The following is a 20,160-nucleotide window of genomic DNA, read 5'->3' on the forward strand; positions in this document are numbered from 1 at the left end:
GACCAGTACTATCTCAGAATATTATTGTTTGGACCACTATTATCTCAGAATACTATTATTTGAACCACTACTATCTTGAAATACTATTATTTGGACCATTACTATCTCGTAATACTATTATTTGGACCACTACTATCTCAAAATACTATTATTTGGACCACTACTATCTCGAAATACTATTATTTGGACCACTACTATATCATAATACTATTATTTGTACCACTACTATCTGGAAATACTATTATTTAGACCCCTACTATCTCAAAATACTATTATTACTATTATTTACTATTTATTATATCTCAGGAAACTAATATTTTGGAGTACTCTGACACGGAACTTGCTAAGTAGTTTGTGCTCAGCAAGAAACGGCGAGCAGGTTCATATATTTGATCATCGTTAACCTGAGCTATGCAAATGAACGTCACGAGTATGTTTTGTACCATTTTCATGAAGTGCACATCCAATTCTTCGGTCATGCTTGCATTTCGGCTTAGGAAGAAGAATGTGCGGCGTCATCTCTGTCACCTCATATGAATCAGTGAGTAATGACTAAACAACTTGGCCATTTGGTGACAAGAAATAAAAAAAAAAAAAAGAATGACTAGCTTAAAAACATCCTGCCTGGCAAATCTGACCGGCGTGATCATCCTCTCTCCACATTCTGCTTTCATCCATCTGGCCCTGCAGTCTGCACCCGAGTGGCCGGTGACCATGCACATCATGTGACCACGCATGGATTTCTGCAAAGAATGAATCAAACATAAGCTGAAGTGGGTGGTAAAAGGATGTCTTTCTTTGAGGCGTCACACGGCGTCCATTGATCATCAAAACACAACCCGGCCAGGAGCAGCTGGCTGATTTCGAGCCCGCATCATGTGGCTCGGATTCTATTCCTTCGGGATTCTTTTACACAACTTTTCATCACCCAAAAAAAGCACAGCTAACTGCGGCTAAAACTGATGTGACTGAAGCACATGTTGAAAACAAACTAATCCTTGTGATTGGATCTTTAATCTTCCGGCGGGCCTCAAGTCTGTGGAGGGATTCGCCCCCTTTTGGTCCAACAACCACCTCGGGTTAACTGAGGCCATTAAGACCGTGTCTTGTTTCCAGACAGAATGAATATCTCCGATATGAATGTTTTTCACCTTGGCGAGACCCCCCCCCATCCCCCCCGCCCGAGCAGGTGTTTCAGCTTAAACTGTCCAGACATGAACAACGGCCATGATGTTTAACATTGACGCCTAGCATTGCTACTTCAGCGGTATTTCCGCTTTTCTTTTCAAAGCTGGAAGCAATTTTCCTCAAGTCAGTTATCCAGATCTTTCAAAGCCTCTGATCGTATCCTAGATCATAGAACTACACCATCGTTCTATACTGCATGTACACGAAGATACTGTTTTAGCACATAGAGCTAAATTCACATGTAAATATTGTGTATTAATTATAAAATCAGGCTGTTTTATAATTAACTATGGCCATTATTAATCAAGCAATATGCATATTCAAACATATTGTATAGATTTTTTTGCCTAAATGAAGCATTTTCAAGCATAAAAATGGTTAAATGAAGTAAAATACTAGTAGTGTTACATTGATAGGCACCACAGGAAGTACTATACAGAACACAAAGTAAACAAGGAACTCTCCTAATGCTTAATGACTGTGAATATGACTGATTAGTTTCTTGTATTATGTCTATTGTATTGGCTAATAGGAGTGTAAAGGTGACTATAGGGGTGCTATTTAATACCTAGAGGGTTCTAATAATGTTAAAATTTACTTTACACTTGTATTACTTAATATAGTAGGAGAAAAAAAGACATTTAAGACATAAATAAGACCGGCTATTCCTGTGGCGATCAAGTCTGGTGCTTGTGTGTCTCACCCAACATTACAGTAACATTACTGACACCTAGTGACCAGTGTACAATAGTACATATCATCGCAATGTCTTCTTCTGAATGCCTTGTGAGTTTTTGCTAAGTTAGCCATTTTTTAGGGCAAAATGTGTTTTAAAATCTTTTTTTTTTTTTTGCCGCATTCAACTACAAAATAGCTTGTCATCTTTTTTATGTGATAGAGTGAGACAATAAAATTAAAAGTGCAAAGTGTCAAGCGACGACTGTAGAGTGGAACCTCCAAAGTCGTGATGTTCGGAACATGAAAAATACGCAAAACACAAAAAACGTTGGCTTTCTAGGATTGTAAAATGACTATCCCCCCTTTTGGGGGTACCAAACCCCCAAAACTAGCAATGCTGAAAAGTGGCTCTTTATTTCTTCTGATTAAATCTTTAACATTCTCCAGGCAGTCAATTCCTTTATTTCCTCTTCTAATGTTTCCTACGTTTTAAGTTCACCTCGCGGGCATAGGCGAGCGATTTTGCTTGCTCAGATGCTGATGGTCGGCGTACAATGCACATTCTGTGAGATGCATTAAGGGCTTATTTCCGTCAGAGACTGCATCTCTGTAAATCACACTGCGGGCCGCACAGCAAAGCCAGGAACAGACAGAGCTGCATTTCTTCTTTGCTCCATTATTCTAATTGCCTTTAACCTGGAATCAATATTTACAGCACAGCCAACACCAGGGCTTGAAGATCTAAGCTTCTTCTTCCAGTCCCATGGAAATGGGTCGCCGTCAGGCTTGTCCTGGCCTTGTTGGGGATTGTTTGCAATATGAAAAGACTCGCCACGAGGAGAACCGAAAAAAAGGTCAGAAGAAAGAGTTTATTAGACTTTTAAAAAAGGTGGAAAACGCTCGCTGAAGGAGAAGGAACAGTGAGAAATCAAGTCTCCGGAGTGCGTGAAAGGCCAGCAGCCCACGCTGGGATCCCATCTGGCCTCTTTGCTCAGCTTGTGTGTGTGTGTGTGTGCGTGTGTGTGTTTGGGCGACTGAAAGTGTGTGCCAAAGTGTGACATGACCCCATACATGTGTTAGCGTACGTAAGCACCAGGCTGCTTGTGTGTGTTTTCAGATGGCACCTGCTAGCAACACACTCGTGCTTTTGGTGCGCTCATCGCTGTCAATGAGGATGAAGGAGCGTGGCGGCCCCCTCGGCGCGACACGGTGTGTCATTGCCTGACCTGTATGCAAGGAGCAAAGTAGGTCATGGGGGGGGGGGTGCATCTGCGATAGGGGCAGGATACGAGGAGGTGCTGAAAAACGTCAAATCAAAGAGAGATGTTCCGCGCAGGGTTCATTCGCCCATGAAGAATCTGGGAATTTGAGTTCGGTTAGAACAGGGGTGTCCAAAGCGCAGCCCGGGGGCCTCTTTTTTTTTTAATTTCATAAAAATCTAATTTTACAAGAAAAAAAAACAGCAAGACTAGTCAAATCAGCTGTAAAATAAAATACTAACGAACAAATACAAAGAAAATTAGGTTGCGGAAAATTTATAATGATACAAGAATAAAGTCAAAATATTTTGGAAATAAAGTCCAAAACTTCTAATAATTTACAAGAGGAAAATTTGAATAGTTGGAATTAAAAAAACTGCAGAAATTGGAAACAAACTGCTGTAATATTATGAGGACAAACTGCAAATATTAAAAGAAAAAGGGAAAAAAATTAACAAAAATATGGTAATAATGTGAGTGTGAATGGTTGTATGTCTATATGTGCCCTGTGATTGGCCCTGCCTTTCGCCAGCTGGGATAGGCTCCAGCATGTGAGGATAAGCGGTAGAAAATGAATAAATAGTAATAATCCATTAATTTACTGATATACTGTTAATTATCAGTACAAACACGTGACATACGTCAATATTGGTATCGTATTATTTCCTGACCATGAAAACCGATATTTATCATGGTGTCTGGAAGCCGTTAACCGCTCCAACCGCGGGACGGCATACAGGAAGTGGTAGTCAGCTCTGTGGAATTGTGATGTAAATGGCTTACAGTAAGTTGCCGATGCTGAGAGGATAACATGGCGTACAATGTTTTGCCCTATTGGCCTAATTCCCTCCACAACAATGCTAAAAAAGTGTGCCGTGCATACTAACCACAGCTTTTCAATAAATGATGACGCTTCCACTCGATGAGCACAACACTGTCGTCCCGAAATGTCCTCTGACCCACTTTAAGCGTCTCACTGAGATGCTCAGGGAGTTTGGGGACTGCATGTGGAGGATGTTGATATTCAAGTGTGGAACCTCGCTGATGTTTACACTTATCTTACTTTGACGGCAGTACGAAAAAAACACAGTCGGTTTATCCACGAAGGCAAACGTGAAGCCGCTTGATAAAATCACTGAAAAACATCGAAAGATTCACCGTGCTGATTTGAACGGGCTAAGCAGACGCCGACGCATATATTCCCGCCCTGTGGGTGCAGACAGCGTGGCCGTTTGCTGGGCCGCAGTAAAGAACGCCAACCCCTCGCAGCTATTCATTATCGAAAGTGCGTCTGCAGCAGCAGCAGCGGGCAGACAGCGGCGTCACGCACGCCGGAAAAAGATTGCTGAAACAAGCTCTGCAAAATTATGAATGCTGTTATTACCTTTTTTATGAATACTATTGGTGAGAATACCCAAGCGGTCGGCAACTTTGATAACATCGCGGTGAAGTCTGCTGGCAACAACGCCATCTATTGCTACAGCAGGGTGTTCAAACATTTTCCAGCAAGAGGAAACGCATAGAAAACCTTTTTACAACCTCCTAAATATGGGTTTAAACATTATTAGAGCCCTCTAGATATGAAATAACACCCCTATAATCACCACAATTAGTCAATTATCATTCAAACCTGCAATAAAAGCTTGTTGTTCCAATGGCGATCATCTGTTGCGTGTGGGTGTTACTCAATATTACTGTGACATTGCTGACCCCTAGTGACCAGTGTAGAATACTACATATCACAGTGCTTTATTATTTATATGCTTGTGAATGCTTAATTTAGACAAAAATGTGCTTAAATATGCATATTTTTTGTATCATTAATTAATTATTCAACCAAGAATTTATGAATTAATCCACTTTTGAGAAACCAAAACAGGAAATTGTGAAATTTGAAGCACAAACTGGTGTCAATATTCACAATATTCATATGTATCCTTAAGTGAAATTATAGAATTAGCATGTTACAGCAGGAAAAGAAGATCAATAAACTTGAGTAGAGAACTTTAATTGCGGTGCACCCCACAGCTCCTCATTAAGCCCCTTTTACTTAATTTTGTATGTGCGTCATTTACTATGTTCAATTAATAATAATGTCACAGAAGGACGAGAAAGTCATGGAACTTTGAGGACAATGTCACGTTTGTGTCTCCGGAGCAGCCTGACACTGCATCTTCCTCTTTCCGCCTCACAGCGCTCACTTTGCAGATGAGGTTGGCAGGGGTAGATCAGCTCTATAGCTCAGACTAATTTATGTCCTCTGCAGAGGGCGGTGCATTAGGAAGATCAGCCTCATCCAGCACTGCCACACGAGCAGCAAGCTGCCATGACTAAACAGAAAGAGGAGCACACAACCGTAAACGCAGATGAATGAGTCGGTCAACTCCTGCGATCAATTCAAAGCGAATTTGATTTTACAGGCACAACCGGAGCGGCGGTCTGGAGGTTTTACGTTTGTATTTAGGACCTTATTAAACACGTTTGAATGTATAAAAGGTATACATGCTCATCACTAATGAATGACCATGTAAAATCATCCATGAACAGATGGAATAATCCCTCGCTGCTTTGCGCTTTGAATGAGGTGGCTTCACTCTATCAATGAATTAATGTTTCATACTTGAAAACAACCAATTATTAATCAGAAAATGTATATTTATATATAAATGTTTTGTCCAACTTAAGCGTTTTCCAGCATAAAAATGTCCAAATGATGTAAAACGCAAATACCAGGCATTGAGTGGCATACAGTGATGTGTAGTATTCCACATTGGTCACTAGGTGTCACTAATGCTACATTATTAAGACAATAGCCACAACAGGAACAGAAAATAATAAAAGAATAAAGAAAGTCTCCCAATGAGTCCATAACCTTGATGACCCTTAATTAAATTACACTTTTCACCCTTGAAAAGGCTTGATAAAAAACACATTAGTGTACCATCAAGACATAAACATGTAAACACTTTTTAATGCACCAAAAATGTGCGGGTGAATTCTGCATGGCAGCAGTTTGAGTACGGCCTCCATGTTTTTAAATGAAAACATTACGCGAGTTCATTTGAGGACCTAAGATTCAGTTCATCGGATACAGTGTTCATAAACGTGTAGCGCTGATGCTCACCATGAATATTATTTATTTTAGCATATTGCTGCTATGGGTAGGCAGCAATTGTGCATATCTGTGACTCACCGAAATGTGCAGATCAACATTTTATTCTGTTGACTGGACTCTTTATGGCGCGTGCTGTTTGGGATGTTTATGCGCTGCCTGAGAATGCATTCTGTATGCAATTTAGCGCTCTCACGACGTCGGAATCTTTCTTCCTCAGTTGCGGTCCAAAAGAGTGGAGGGCAGATGCATAGCCCACAGGAAACAGCAACAGCTTTGCCTCGAGCGCTGACCTCCCCCGATGACAACCATATGCCTCCGTATTAAATATGTATGTCTGTGGAGAGTCTGACATGTGATGTTCACTGTGCTAAAACAACCAAAAGGAGGTAAGAACTTCCATATGGTTTTCATGTAAATTGGCTGTCCGCATCTACGAGCGTTTGGACTGCATTTGTCCTCCAAGGTTGTTTGGACTTGGACCCGGTTTGGCCGCGGGACCCACCATCAGCATCTCAGTGGCAAGTGGCGACCCAAATTGGATTTTTTTTAACTTAAATATCTTACATTGCACGCTCTTCTCCAGCGGATATCTGCAGCTGTGTAGCACAAAAGACAGTAGCACAAACAGAACGCGAGGTACATTCACAAACATCGGGTTATTTCAACCCCCACCAGCTGAGAATCCTGTTCTAGACCTAAGCATGGTTGCTCTAGACCAGGGGTATCCAAAAAACTGGACCGTGTCAATAAACTCTAAATATTAAACATTAAGTCATTAAGAGGGAAAAAAATTGCAATTTTATGAGAATAACTGTAAAATATTATGAGAAATGTAAAGTAATTTTAATAGCATAAAGTTTAAATATTAAAGAAATAATTCATAATAAATTTTTAAATTCATTATAAACAACATATAAAGATTTGGTGAAGGAAAAACGTATATGTTATGAGAATAATGTAAAAATATTGTGTCAGTGAAGTCATAATTCCGACAAAAATTCGCAAGAAGAGAACTGAAATAGTTTTAAAACAAAACAGCAGAAATTGAAAAAATATTCGAAAAAGAAGAAAGAATTAAAATAAAAGCCGCATTCTAACAAGAAAAAGTCACAATACAACAATAGAAATGCATTGTTGTAATATTGAAATATAAAAATATTGAACTATAATATCATATTTTTCAAAGTTGTAATATTATGAGAAACAAAACAAAATAAAGTTGTAATTTTTGAAAAATTTGGTTGGGGAAAAATGATCCTATAGGAATAAAATTCGAACACGCCTGATTTCTTATTAAAACAATAATGGCCGTCAACCTGGTTGACAGCAACATCCTTTATGAACCGCAAACCTGCTAAAATTGAAAGCACTTCCTGATCTGACCTTTTCATCATCATCATTCCCGGCTAGAGTTTCAATAATATTTAAAGAAAGCCGCCATCGTGGTTAATTAAAAGTAAATATCCTAATCCCGTGCTGACAGCTCCTGTTCAAACAGCGGGTATAAAAAGCTGGCAACCCCGTGTCAAATGGCGCTATTAATTCAAACCAAAATGACTTTTGCAAATAAAGAGTGGAAAAAACAATAACAGTGTCTGAGTTTTGGGGGGATTTTGGTATTGGTATTTGTCCGTTGTTATGATGTTTCAATGTAAAAAAGGCTGTTTCATGTTTAATGTGTTTACTGCTGTTTCCCACCGCGTTTGCCACCTCGGAATTCTCAGGTTGCAGTCATTTTCCGATCAAGTATCATCTTATTACGTGTGGTGTAATCAATCATCCAATAGAAACTCTCTGGTGACATCATATCATGCAGCGCACGCCTGCGAGCATCCCGACATTCGCTGTCCAGTCACAGCGAGCAACGTGATATCACCGTGGGCAGTCACGGGACAGTCAGCCACATGACGTGTGTGCGGCTGATTTGTGTTTCCCGCAGGAACGCAATCCATCTGTGGTGTCGGGTTGCAGGGGGAGGAGCCGGATGATGTCATCGTATCACGTTTACAGTCAGTCAGAGAGGAGATTCGGGAATATTTGGAATAAAAAAGATCCATTTTGTGTGCACCGAAGATGAGTCAGAATGACAATGAATCACGTTGAAGGTTTTCTGGTAAATATGGAAGCGGGTTTGACCAACCTGTGCTCAAATACCAAAAATGTTGACCAAGGTGGCAGAAGGATGCATGAAAGCTGCCGCATGTGCAGCCACGCTAAAAACGCAACATTAATTTATTAACATGGGGTTATTAAACGACACTAATAAGAATATAAAAGCCTTCAAAAGGCGCTTTTGTGCAGCTGCGACATTCCTGATGACGAATTAAGACGTGAAAATCTCCATGCTGCCTTTGATGGACGATAAGGAGCATTCCTGAATGGTTCATTCTACTGTAATTAATATTGATTAGATTAGCTGGCAATAATCCATGTTTATCTGCAGGGGATAATGTGGCTGGCACAAACAACCCTGGGGCCAAATTACAATGGCAATAAAAAAAATAGCTGTAACATAATAATGAGCGAAGGAGACGATAAGACTCATTCACAAATTGAAAAAAAAAACAACAACACCCAAACGCCTCAATTAGGTGTTGTTGCGTATTTATTCAAATGGTGTTGTTTTGTTTTGAGCTAGTGTGACGTTTGGGTGCTGCTCACACTTCTCCTTACGGTTACCGCTTATCCTAACCGTCAACCCTCATTAGGGTATGCTGGAGCCTATCCCAGCTGACTTGGGGCGAAAGGCGGGGTACACCCTGGACTGGTCGCCAGCCAATTGTAACCTTGTCCTTTCAGTCACTACCCAAAGGCCATGGGTGAGGGTAGGAACGTACGTCTCGGCTCAGCTCCCTCTTCACCACAAGGGACCGATGCAGAGTCCGCATTGCCACGGACACCGCGCCAATCCACTTGGCGATCTCGCGTTCCATTCTTCCCTGAATTTTGCACCCCCAAAGCAAAAAGTGACCATGAGAACTGGTTTCCGGGGAGGTATAGCTCCCCTTTCGACACATAAGACGGCAACCCAAGCAGGGTAATTTCATGCCTTTACTTAAGGGGCTTGTAGCATATTGATTGCAGTAAAACTGCATTATGTACTGCACTCTGCGGAACAAAGCAGCCCACACATTACTTGGAAAATCCTCACAGTCCAGTCAGAGCGCATTGAGCATTGAGGTTGCGGCTCATGTTGCATTTGTAGCTTTGCTTATTTTGCACCAAGTTTGCATCCTCGATGCCCCCCCCCCCTCCCTTTCCCCGACTGACGTGTGCTCTGCCAGGGGCGATTTCAATCAAACGACTCTCTGTAAACCAAACCTCTCCCGAGGCGCACTCAGTCCAACAAATAGGGAGTGCCGATACGAGCAAAAGCTGGTTATGACTTGCGAGTGCTGTTCTAATTCAATTCACCTTTATTCCTCTTACCATGGTTGTTGACACCGTGTCTGCACGCCTTCCATCCACCCCCCCCCCCCCCCCCCCCCCCCAAGACGCATCAACTAATGGCCACGTCTCACTGTGGGTGTGCAGCGTTCCTGGAAACACACAACCAATCACATTTGCCATCTGGGTGATGGACAGAGAGCCGGGAGGTCCGCTGATGTTAAAGTTATAAAAGGATGGAGGGACGAGCCAATGTACTCTTTTGGCATTTTTTTAGCTGAAGAAGCTCATCAATGTCAACATTTGGATCGATTCCGATACCCCAAATTTATGACTGGATAGGACAGCTGTTGTGGCGCAGCATCCTAAGTATTATCATCCAAAGTGCGGCCTGGGGGCCAATTATGCAAGAGCATTTTGAAAAATGTTTAAACTAAAAAAAAAAGTTTAACAAGAATGACATCCTAATAAGATGATACAAAAATAACGTAATTGTAGTAGCATAAAGTTAAAATATTACAGGGAAAAAAATTCTAAAGTTGTAATATTATAATATAATTAAATATCATATTAAATGTTATATTAAATATTATATTACATATTGTTACTTAAATTAAATATTAAAGAAAATTTCATAAAATGATGTAAAAATATAAACAACAAATGAAGTAGCAATATTTGGAAAATTAGGTTGCAGAAAAAGAATTGCACGAAAATTAAGTCATAATTACAAGAATAACATTTGTGAGATGAAAGTTGAAAATAATTGGAAAATGTAAAAGATAACAGAAATGGAAAAATAGCTGTCAGATTCACTAAACTAAAAAAAAAGTCTAAATATTAATTTAAAAAATTGTATTTTTGCAAAGAAAAAAGACAGAATTTTACAAGAATAAATGGTAATAAATAGTAAGTTAATAAAATGAAGAAATATTTTATTTTAGTAGTAGTAAGCTAAAATATTACAAAAAAAAGATATTTTTTAAACATCGTAATACTAATAATTTAAATCCTGTTATTTTTCCCTATGTGGCCCTCGCTGGAAGAAGTCCGTGTTAATGAACGCGGGCTCACGGCGCCCAGGCAGAAACAGTCGACACGTCCGTTCTGGAAGACACGCGCGCCGCTGCTTGGAGAATACGCAGATGTGCTTATCTAATAAAAGTAGCTGGAATAGACTGAGGAGAGGTCACCGTGTCAAAGCTCCATCTCAATTGCCTGGAAAACAAATAATCCCACGGAAACACAGAGCGGAGACAAGAATAGGAAAAGCACAAACACAGAAAGTCTGCTCCTAATGGATTATCCTCCAAGTCCCCAAAAAGCCAAAGGTTTCCTTGGACTGCAATTCCCAGGTGTTATCCGCAATCGATACATTCTGACTTTCTCCTTTTCTGTCTCCTTTTATTCAAACTTTTGCCAATTCCCCCAGGCTTGTGGTATTTAGCGGAGTGAGGACTTCAATCTCATCAAGACCTTTGGGAAAGATTAAGAGGATCACTTAGTGGGGTGTGGGTTGATGTGATGACTAATCTGTGAAGAGCCTGTGGTGAATCTCCAATCTATGTCATCGGGACAAACACAATCAAGGCCGTGGCCTGAATGCACCTCCACGCCTCGAGGAAAGGACAGAAAGAACTCACAGGGCACAATAGCGGGCAAACTACATCCAGCAGGGGGCACTGAATGTTTTGGATCGCAATGGCGTAGTCCATTTTTAGGGCAAATAAATGCATTATGCATTAAAAATGTAAGCGATCCTTAGTTATTCACTTTTTAACCAAATGCTATAGCTTAATGTTTTTCTGCAGAACCCTTGGGGGGGTCCTTAAACCCCCAATTTAGAATCCCTGCACTACATTACATGATAGAAACATACATAAACACGTAAATGTTATATTCTTATGTTTATAAAGGCATATTTTGTTTATTCGGCTCCTGTTTTGGATCTCACACTGTGCGTCATGGTGCGTTCAGGTGACCAGTATTTCTGCATGCTGACTTTTCTCCACAAACATGCTCAGCAAGAGTCGTGTTTATTTCGTAGTGGGTGTGCAGATGACAAATTACAGCCTCGGCCTCGACGGGACCCAACGCCCAAGATGACAAGTCCTGGAAAAAAAAAAAAACCTCCTGTGTCCTCTCATCTGCGATTTACACTCCAGTCATGACGGTTAGCTCGCACATCGATCAACACGGCGACCGCCTTCCAAACAAACACTGCCGGGCCGGCTTACTGTACATTTTAGGGGAGTCACTTTTCGGGCAGTAAGTCAGAGCTGATGAAAATAAGAACTTTCAACCCACAGGTGACGCCCACACACAACAGGATGGCTTTTATTTCTCTTTTGGCCTCTCGAGCTTTACAACCACTCCCACGTTCGCTCGCCCCAGAAGAGGGATAAATCTCTACGGAGTGGAAGTGTGCCACATTTTAGTACGGAGACCTCTTCTTTTGCTTTTTTAATACAGCGGATAAAACACGGGAATTGTAAAAACAGGACAAGAGTTTGGCTGCTCCCTCGCAGCAACATCATCAAGACAAGCCATGATTTCTTTTAAATTATTAAATTCCTGTCAGATTTGCTTCATGCGCCGGCTGTCAACTTGTCAAGATGTCATCCGCGCCGCTTCCAAAACGATATTCATGCCCACGCGCGACGACACAGCCACGCACAAAAACATACGAACACCCACAACGCTTTTTCCTTTGCGAGTGTCCCAAACCTCAGACGTCCATCATGTCACACTGGTCTTTATGGGAAACTTTGACTTGGACCAGTTATAATGTCACGCATCGCCCCGGTGAATCACACTGGGGCTGCATGTTGGAAACCATAAGCCACCATAACCAAAAGGTAAAAAAGGCAGCAGGTTTTGTCTGCAGGATGGAGGAGTGTTTACATCTTCGGGCACTGCAATTTTAACCGGAATGAGGGACCCAAGAGGGGATTTTGACTGGGAAATTGAACAAAAGTGACATTGGATGGACGGAAATGCGGAAAAAGTGCACCGGAACGCTTTGGTCGCGTTTGAGTTTCGAGCTTCCTCACTAATTGCTGCAAAAGGAAAGCCAGCGGAGAAATAATGAGAGGCCTACTGCAGTGTTGCTCTGCAGCCAGACCAATGGGCAAGGCAGCATGGCATTGTGGGGAGATGGATGCTCGAGTGACGCTTTCAAAAAGAAATAGAAAGAAGAGCTGTGGTTTTAGAGTCATTTCTTGAAATTAAACTTAACGTCACGGTTGCTCGCAACTTCTTCTCGGGATGTTAAACGCCACACTGGCAACTACTAAAAGATACGCCGTGAATTAATAATCAGTAATTCACAAAAATTAGTTTATCAAATATTTTCATATAGTTAGAGCACTGAAAACAACTTTCTTAATACACGTTTTCCCATTATTAGAGCCCTGTAAACATGATATAACACCCCTACAGTTATCTTTAAACTCATATTACCCAATATGGTTGACATAATATGAGAAAAAAAGACATGTAAGACATAGTATATTCACACAAATTAGCATTGGGAGAGTTCCTGTTTTTTTTTTTTACTTCCTGTTATGAACAGTACTTCCTGCAGCAGCTATTGTCTCATCAGTATAACATTAATGCAACCTAGTGACCAATGTAGAATTGTTATTGTTATTTTTGACTAATAACAGACCGTGTTCAACCTTGAAACAATATTTTTGATAAAATTTGATAAAAAATGATGTCATATGTGCCATGTGATGTTATGCTAAGAACAAGCATAAGCATAAGCGAGAGTGTGCATTAAGACGGTGAGCCAACACAAAGCAAAGTACGGTCGTCAGCCCCGAGGTGCGTGTCAGCGATGCAGACGCGGCATCACTTCAAACAGCGGAGACAAAGCAACATCCGAGTGTTCACTCTGGGAGAAACACACTGACAATTCACAGGAAGTTCATCCGAGGACGGGAATGAGGTCACGGTGGCTCCACGTCAACAGGAGTGGCAGCTGAGACGTACGTTTACCTGAGGTGAACTTTGAATGGCAGCTGGGTGTTGATCACCGTCCTAGCGTACCTTTAGTATGAATACAGTATTCATGTTTGGTCAAATACCTCATGATGACGTCATCATAAGACAGCCCATCTCTTTGGGAATGCTTTCCAGGGAAAATATTGGGGTCAAAATGGTTCAATAAGTAAATAAATATTCACTTCCTCGCTGTCTGGCGTGCAGTTGCATGCCATATTCATCAATATTGATAATCATTTTTTTACTTCATTTCTGTTTACATTTTTACAATAAATATTTGTTTCTGAAATTCCATTTATCAGCAGTTACTGCTCTATTTATATTAAATATATATATTTATATACACATTGTGGCATTCAGTAAAAAATGTTATTAAAATGTTATTAAAATTGGATTAAATTTAGTTGTATTATTTAATGTCTGTACATTTTTTAAAAGGCCCGCAGCACTTTCTAAAACACATTCTAAAAAATCATAAAAAATACATTCTATATTTAGGACAACAAAAATGTAAAGAAATTATATATATATATATATATATATATATATATATATAATAAAGAGCAGTAATTTGGTGGCCAGTTGCATTTTATTTTATTGGCCCAAAAATATTCTTAGAAATATTAAAACATTTTATTTAAAAAAAACAGACAAATTAAAATTAAAATTAAAATTAAAATTAAAATTAAAATTAAAATTAAAATTAAAATTAAAATTAAAATTAAAATTAAAATTAAAATTAAAATTAAAATTAAAATTAAAATTAAAATTAAATCAGACAGAAGCGCAAAGTAATAAAAAACAAACACACATATGATGAACTATACCACACATCATGTAAAACTTGCATATCGTCTTGTGCGGGATGAACCAATGTTGTGGCTCGTGAATGTCTATTTGCGTGTTTGGTCTGCCGTATGTTATCTCACCTGTAACTACAAACAGGGAGGGAATGTTCTCACTAGCGGTGTGAGCCAAATGCCACTACTGTACATACAGTATGCTATTTTTGTGCTCACAGTCAACTCGCAGTCGGGTTTCATCCCACGCTGTGGGAGCTCGGTAGTTCACTTTGCATACTGATGACGGCATTTAAATATCAATGAAATACTAAAAACAACTGACCTCACACTCCATTAGGTGGTAGCAGGCTCACTCTCTTGCTGCCAGTGATTGCTGGAAGAGAAAGGACAAAAGAAGAATGTTAACATGGAATATATGCTCATATCCATACACAAAAAACTTAAGCATTGCGCCTTCATCTTGCAAAAAAAAGGAATGAAACTGTAATAATTAGTTGTGTTAGAAGGGTCGGATTGATGGTATTTCTTTCTCTCCCTGCAAGACAAAACCAAAAAGAGCGGGAGGCAGGTGATGACATTTTGTTAATCTACAAGAGGATGCCTACGTGTGTCGAGTGGCAGATGGCGCGTGGAAACAAAAGCAAAACGCTGGGAGGGTGTTTGGCATTTGCCGAAAGAGTGGGCCGGTGGGGTGGGGGGGGGGCTTTCGCTTACAAGGTGTGTGTGGGATGCAAGTGTCAAACGGTGTAAAATAAAAAGGGGCAGGGGGAAGAGAAGTTATTCTTGTTATGACTTAGCAAGAAAATATTGAACTGAGGGAGTCTTGATGATACTCTAAAAATAATATGGCTGATAACATTGTAAAAAAAATACAATACAGCAATAAAGTTGGAAAATTTGAAAAAAAGGTTTTGACAAATTATGACAAAAAACATAAACACTAACATTATGGTAACAATTCACAATATTATTCATAATATTAATAAAAATTCATGAAACAGGAAAGTCATAATATTACAAAAAAAGTTGTAATTTTAAAAGAAAGTTATACGATGCAAAAGGGCAGAATATTATGAGCATTAGATCAAAGTATTGCCAGTAAAAATTAGAATATTATGAAAATAATTATTATGATGGAGGAAAAAAATTCCAAGATTATATTAGTAGAAGGAAAATGAAATATTACCACAAAAAAATCCTAAAATGACACAGATAATGTTGTAATATTATAAAAAAAAGTTATAATACGAGGAAAATCTAGTGAGGGAAAAAAAGTTGTAACATAAAGTTGGAATATTTGGGGAAAACAAGTCATCATATTACAAGAAAAAACGCGCACAGCAAGGGAGCGATATCGATTTGCTGTTATGAAGGAAAAAGTGCAATCATTAAGCTCCAGCCACTGAGTGTGTGTTGGTTGATCATTAGCGTTAATTAAGACTTATCCCGCTCTTAGCCAGTTGAAGTACATCTGTGGCCGTGGCCATGGCAACAATGAGGTCTGCCGCCTCGCCGCCCCCTCCAGCAGTCATTGTGATCTGTCCAGCAATTACCACACCGCTACACACTTGTGACAAACACAAGTCCAGTCTGTCTTCCAGCACAAAGGACAGCACAAGTTCAATAAACCGTATTGGATCGCGGCCCAGTAGTTGGAGACCCCAGGTAGAACATTATTATACTTCTGCTTTGAGATGACCGAGAGAGAATGTTATTTGTTGTCCAAAACAGTATCCAAAGTAAAGCTGCTTTCCACTCACACATGAAAACTGACTTTGCACCTCTCAGCTGAGTCCCCTGAGGCGGTGACTGTCTGAACATCAACTTGTTTATGGTGCAGTCCTTAGCAATTCAACATGGCGCAATACTGCCATCTGGTGGAGAGAGGTACAAACACGCCGTCAAAGTATCACCGCCACGACGCCAACAAAAAACATTTTACAAAAGGTAATATCAACACCGTGAAGTTGAAACAATACTCACCTTTTGTCAATATACTTGTTGACCCTTGATTCAGCTCCATATAGTGAATTTTGTCGTTATTTTGTACGTGCTAGTCACAACACAAGCAAATATTCCCGATACAAACAGAGGATGCAAACTGACTACACTGAAAACGGTTATATGTTTACACTCAGGCCTAACGATTGATTCATTAAGTACGACACTTATTATTTATGTTTATCTGGTCGCATTTTGTGTTGAATATTACCGCGTGTTTTCTTACTTGATAGCTTTTCCGGTACCGTGACGTCATTTCCCAGCATTCATTGCGGTTATGTTTGTGCATTGATAAAATATTTTCTGGAACTTAATTAGCTTTCCCCATTAGTGCAATGTGTAAATTATTAGCGTTACAAAGCAATATGCTATGGAGAAAGGAGTATTAAAAAATAATAATTAAACCCTAAGTTAAATAGATTCTTATAATGACGGCTATAAGTATATATGGGTGCCTCTCCATGCCGGTTGGTCCGATGGCAGTGAAGTTTCAGTGAATTGCTACAGTGAAATACAGAACTTACGTTTCTTCTCTCCCCACTCTCACCGCCGGCCTTGACCAGCCTTTTGCTATCGACCAAGTAAATTTAATGCAATTTGTTGTTTGTTTTGGCGCACAGTTCTTCAGAAACATTACACTGCATTCATCTTATTATTGCTGTTACCTAATATCTTTATACATTACTAAATATGTTTCTATCCATACGGTTTAGAATGGCTTATGATCACTTATACATTATATCTTTAAGATGATGACTTTGGTGGGTATTTCTATCTCAGGACCACATACCAAATGTATCAAAAGTTGACCAGCTTGGCAAGTAAAGTAAGAAATGTCAGTGCAAACCATTGTTTTTTTTTATTTTCAGTGTGTATTCTTCTGTATGTTTTCAAACAACCATCCATGCAAAACCTGTATCACATAGTGAGCAGGGAAATGGTTTCTCATCAGTGTGTATTCTCATGTGTTGGCCATGACAGCTTTTGTCGCAGCTTTTTCTCCGGCATGTGTTCTCATGTGTCTTTTTAAAACACATTTTTCTCGAAAAGCTCTACCACACACTGAGCAGGGAAATGGTTTCTCACCACTGTGTATCGTCAAGTGTGTTTTAAGGTTTGTCCGGCTACGAAAGCTTTTGCTGCAGTTTGAACATGAATATGGTTTTTCTCCGGTGTGTATTCGCATGTGTCTTTTTAAAATACTATTTTCTCGAAAACCTGTACCGCACACTGAACAGGAAAATGGTTTCTCCCCGGTGTGTATTCGCATGTGATGTGCAAGGGTTGTTTGACGATCAAAGCGTCTGTTGCAGCTTGAACATGAATATGGTTTTTCTCCAGTGTGTATTCTCATGTGTGTGTTCAGGTTAGCTCGGTCATGAAAGCTTTTGTCGCAGCCAGAACATGAATATGGTTTTTCTTCAGTGTGGATTCTTGCGTGTTGTTTCAAATTATCACTCCGTGCGAAACCTGTACCACACATTAAACAGGTAAATGGTTTCTCACCAGTATGCGTTGTCATGTGTTTTTTCAAATGGTCATTTCGTGCAAAGCCTGTACCACACACGGAACAGGTAAATGGTTTCTCACCAGTGTGTCTTCTCATGTGTTGTGCAAGGTTTGCTTGGTCATGAAAGCCTCTGTTGCAGCTCGAACATGAATATGGTTTCTCACCAGTGTGTATTCTCATGTGTATTTTCATATGATCATTCCGTGCAAAACCTGCACCACACACCGAACAGGTAAATGGTTTCTCACCAGTGTGCTTTCTCGTGTGTCTTTCGAGGTTTGCTTGGTCATGAAAGCTTTTGCTGCAGCTCGAACATGGATATGGTTTCTCACCAGTGTGGATACTCATATGTTTTTTCAAATGATCATTTCGTCCAAAACCTGCACCGCACACTGAGCAGGAAAATGGTTTCTCACCAGTGTGTATTCTAATGTGTGTTTCAAGGACTGCTCGGTTACGAAAGCTTTTGCTGCAGGTAGAACATGAATACGGTTTCTTTCCAGTGTGTGCGTTCATGTAGTGAAAGGTTTGATCGGACGGAGAGCATTTCAAGAGTGTGTTGTCAGTAGGACATGTCTGATCAGCTTTAGAGTCTTGATCATCCGTGTCAGGAGAGTGTGACGTTGCGTCGCAACTGTCGGATCGTAAAGCCGAGAGGTTGTCTGCTTGTGATCCTCCATCAGCTTCTGTTGTCACATGCCAAGTTGAGCTGCCACTTGGAGGCTCCGCCTCTCTCTTCTCCTCACCTTTGTCTTCATCTTCCCTCTTCACAGGGACACCAATCACCGGAAATTCCACCAGTCCTCCAAGATGCTCTCCATCCCGACTGATTCTGTGATCCTCCTCTTCTTCTTTAATGTGAAGGGCTTCCAGCTTCTCCTCCTCCTTTTTAATGTGGGCGAGCCGAGGCTTCTTGTTCTGAAGATGTTCTTCACGGACATCTGCAGGACACAAAAAGATTGCTTCACAATAAGGAGTCAGTAATTCAGATTGAGCTATGTTTTCTGAGACTTCCTATCACGTACAACTATTCATATGCGGATGTTTTAATGGGAATGAAGCAACAGCAACAACACTTTCATGGTTCCACACTCCTCACTAATCAATGCAACTTCCTATTGAGCAGTCCTTCTCAAATAGTGGGGTGGGGCTCCCTCTGGTGGACGCAGGACTCCAGAGGCTTTCATTTGAGTGAACCTGTGCCAACATGTACAAATGTATCATATTCTAGATGCAATTTGACTCTTGAATACGCTTATATGTTGTATTTCGAATCGGGGGTGGGCAAAAAATGTCTGTCCCTTGTGGTGTGACAGAAAATAATTGAGCAGCACTGCTACCAACCAAGGACGCTAAATGATTACGGATGTCGACTCAGTGTTTCTGGATTCTGCTCACCATCATGGCGAGTCCAAATCATTTCCAGTGCCCTTGCTGTAGACAACCTCTTTATAAATAGTTCTAAGAGTATGATATCAAGTTAGCAAACATGTGAGTAAGAATGAAACAAACCTGTTCTTTGTAAAACAACTCGGGGCTGATTGAAAACGGCGTCCAGTTCTTGACGTTGTCGCTCGTTCTCCTCTTTTGTTCGACAAAGTTCCTCCTCGTACTCTGCTATCGTTCTTTCAAACACTACGAATATTTCTTCAACAGCCGCAGTTAGTCGCTGATTTACCAACAGTGTCAGCATTTGAACTGTGCTCATTTTCACACATTTTACACTCACACTTCATCTCTGCTGGTCTTGCGTTGATGATAACTTCCGGGTCTCGAAGCTAAGCTAGCCTGTGCGGAGCTAAACTGTGCGGATCGTGAACAGAAATGTAGGTTCTTAACACCACAATATCGATACTTTGATATTTTAGTCATTTGAGAAAATAAACACCATTCAAAGGAACACAGTATAAAGTACGTATGTTATTAAGATAATGTCTAACTGATGCGCGGTTGGCAGCAGTGGGAACTACTTTTTCTTCCGCCGGATGTGCGTATTGTGTAGGCGCAGCCGCACTGCACAGTAGCGAAGGAAATTCCGACACTTTTTAGAGAGACGTTTCTTTTGGCTCGATTCACTAATGAGAACCGACTCTTTCGGCTCTCGACTGGCTCCTCAAATTTCTGTTTACTTGGTTCATTCATTTAAATTGGCCATTACTTAATCAAGATAAAATAATTGTAATGTTTTATCTTGAACAGCATTTTCTATAG

The 20,160-nt window shown here is 40.2% G+C and overlaps 1 protein-coding gene and 1 long non-coding RNA gene across 3 annotated transcripts; both read right to left on the reverse strand.

Moving 5' to 3' along the window:
• Nucleotides 1–291: 291 nt before the first annotated feature.
• On the reverse strand, nucleotides 292–16,685 carry LOC131109083 (uncharacterized). Of its 2 annotated transcripts, none has more exons than XR_009120638.2 (4): nucleotides 16,422–16,685; nucleotides 16,199–16,312; nucleotides 14,761–14,811; nucleotides 292–743 (listed from the first exon to the last, which is right to left on the reverse strand). It is a non-coding gene; the product is annotated as an uncharacterized LOC131109083 (long non-coding RNA). The 2 variants fall into 2 exon arrangements; XR_013627338.1 differs by lacking the exon at nucleotides 292–743 and adding an exon at nucleotides 12,861–13,680.
• Nucleotides 16,686–17,165: 480 nt separating this feature from the next.
• LOC131109027 (uncharacterized) lies at nucleotides 17,166–19,938 on the reverse strand. The gene is made up of 2 exons (XM_058060557.2): nucleotides 19,462–19,938; nucleotides 17,166–18,890 (listed from the first exon to the last, which is right to left on the reverse strand). Exons 1-2 carry the CDS (start codon nucleotides 19,655–19,657, stop codon nucleotides 17,401–17,403), a joined length of 1,686 nt encoding a protein of 561 aa, XP_057916540.2. The 5' UTR covers nucleotides 19,658–19,938; the 3' UTR covers nucleotides 17,166–17,400.
• Nucleotides 19,939–20,160: the final 222 nt, after the last annotated feature.

The sequence above is a fragment of the Doryrhamphus excisus genome, linkage group LG5 (assembly GCF_037039965.1).
Source record: "Doryrhamphus excisus strain RoL-2023G ecotype Guam linkage group LG5, RoL_Dexc_Guam_v1.1, whole genome shotgun sequence".
Taxonomy (NCBI): Eukaryota; Metazoa; Chordata; class Actinopteri; order Syngnathiformes; family Syngnathidae; genus Doryrhamphus; species Doryrhamphus excisus.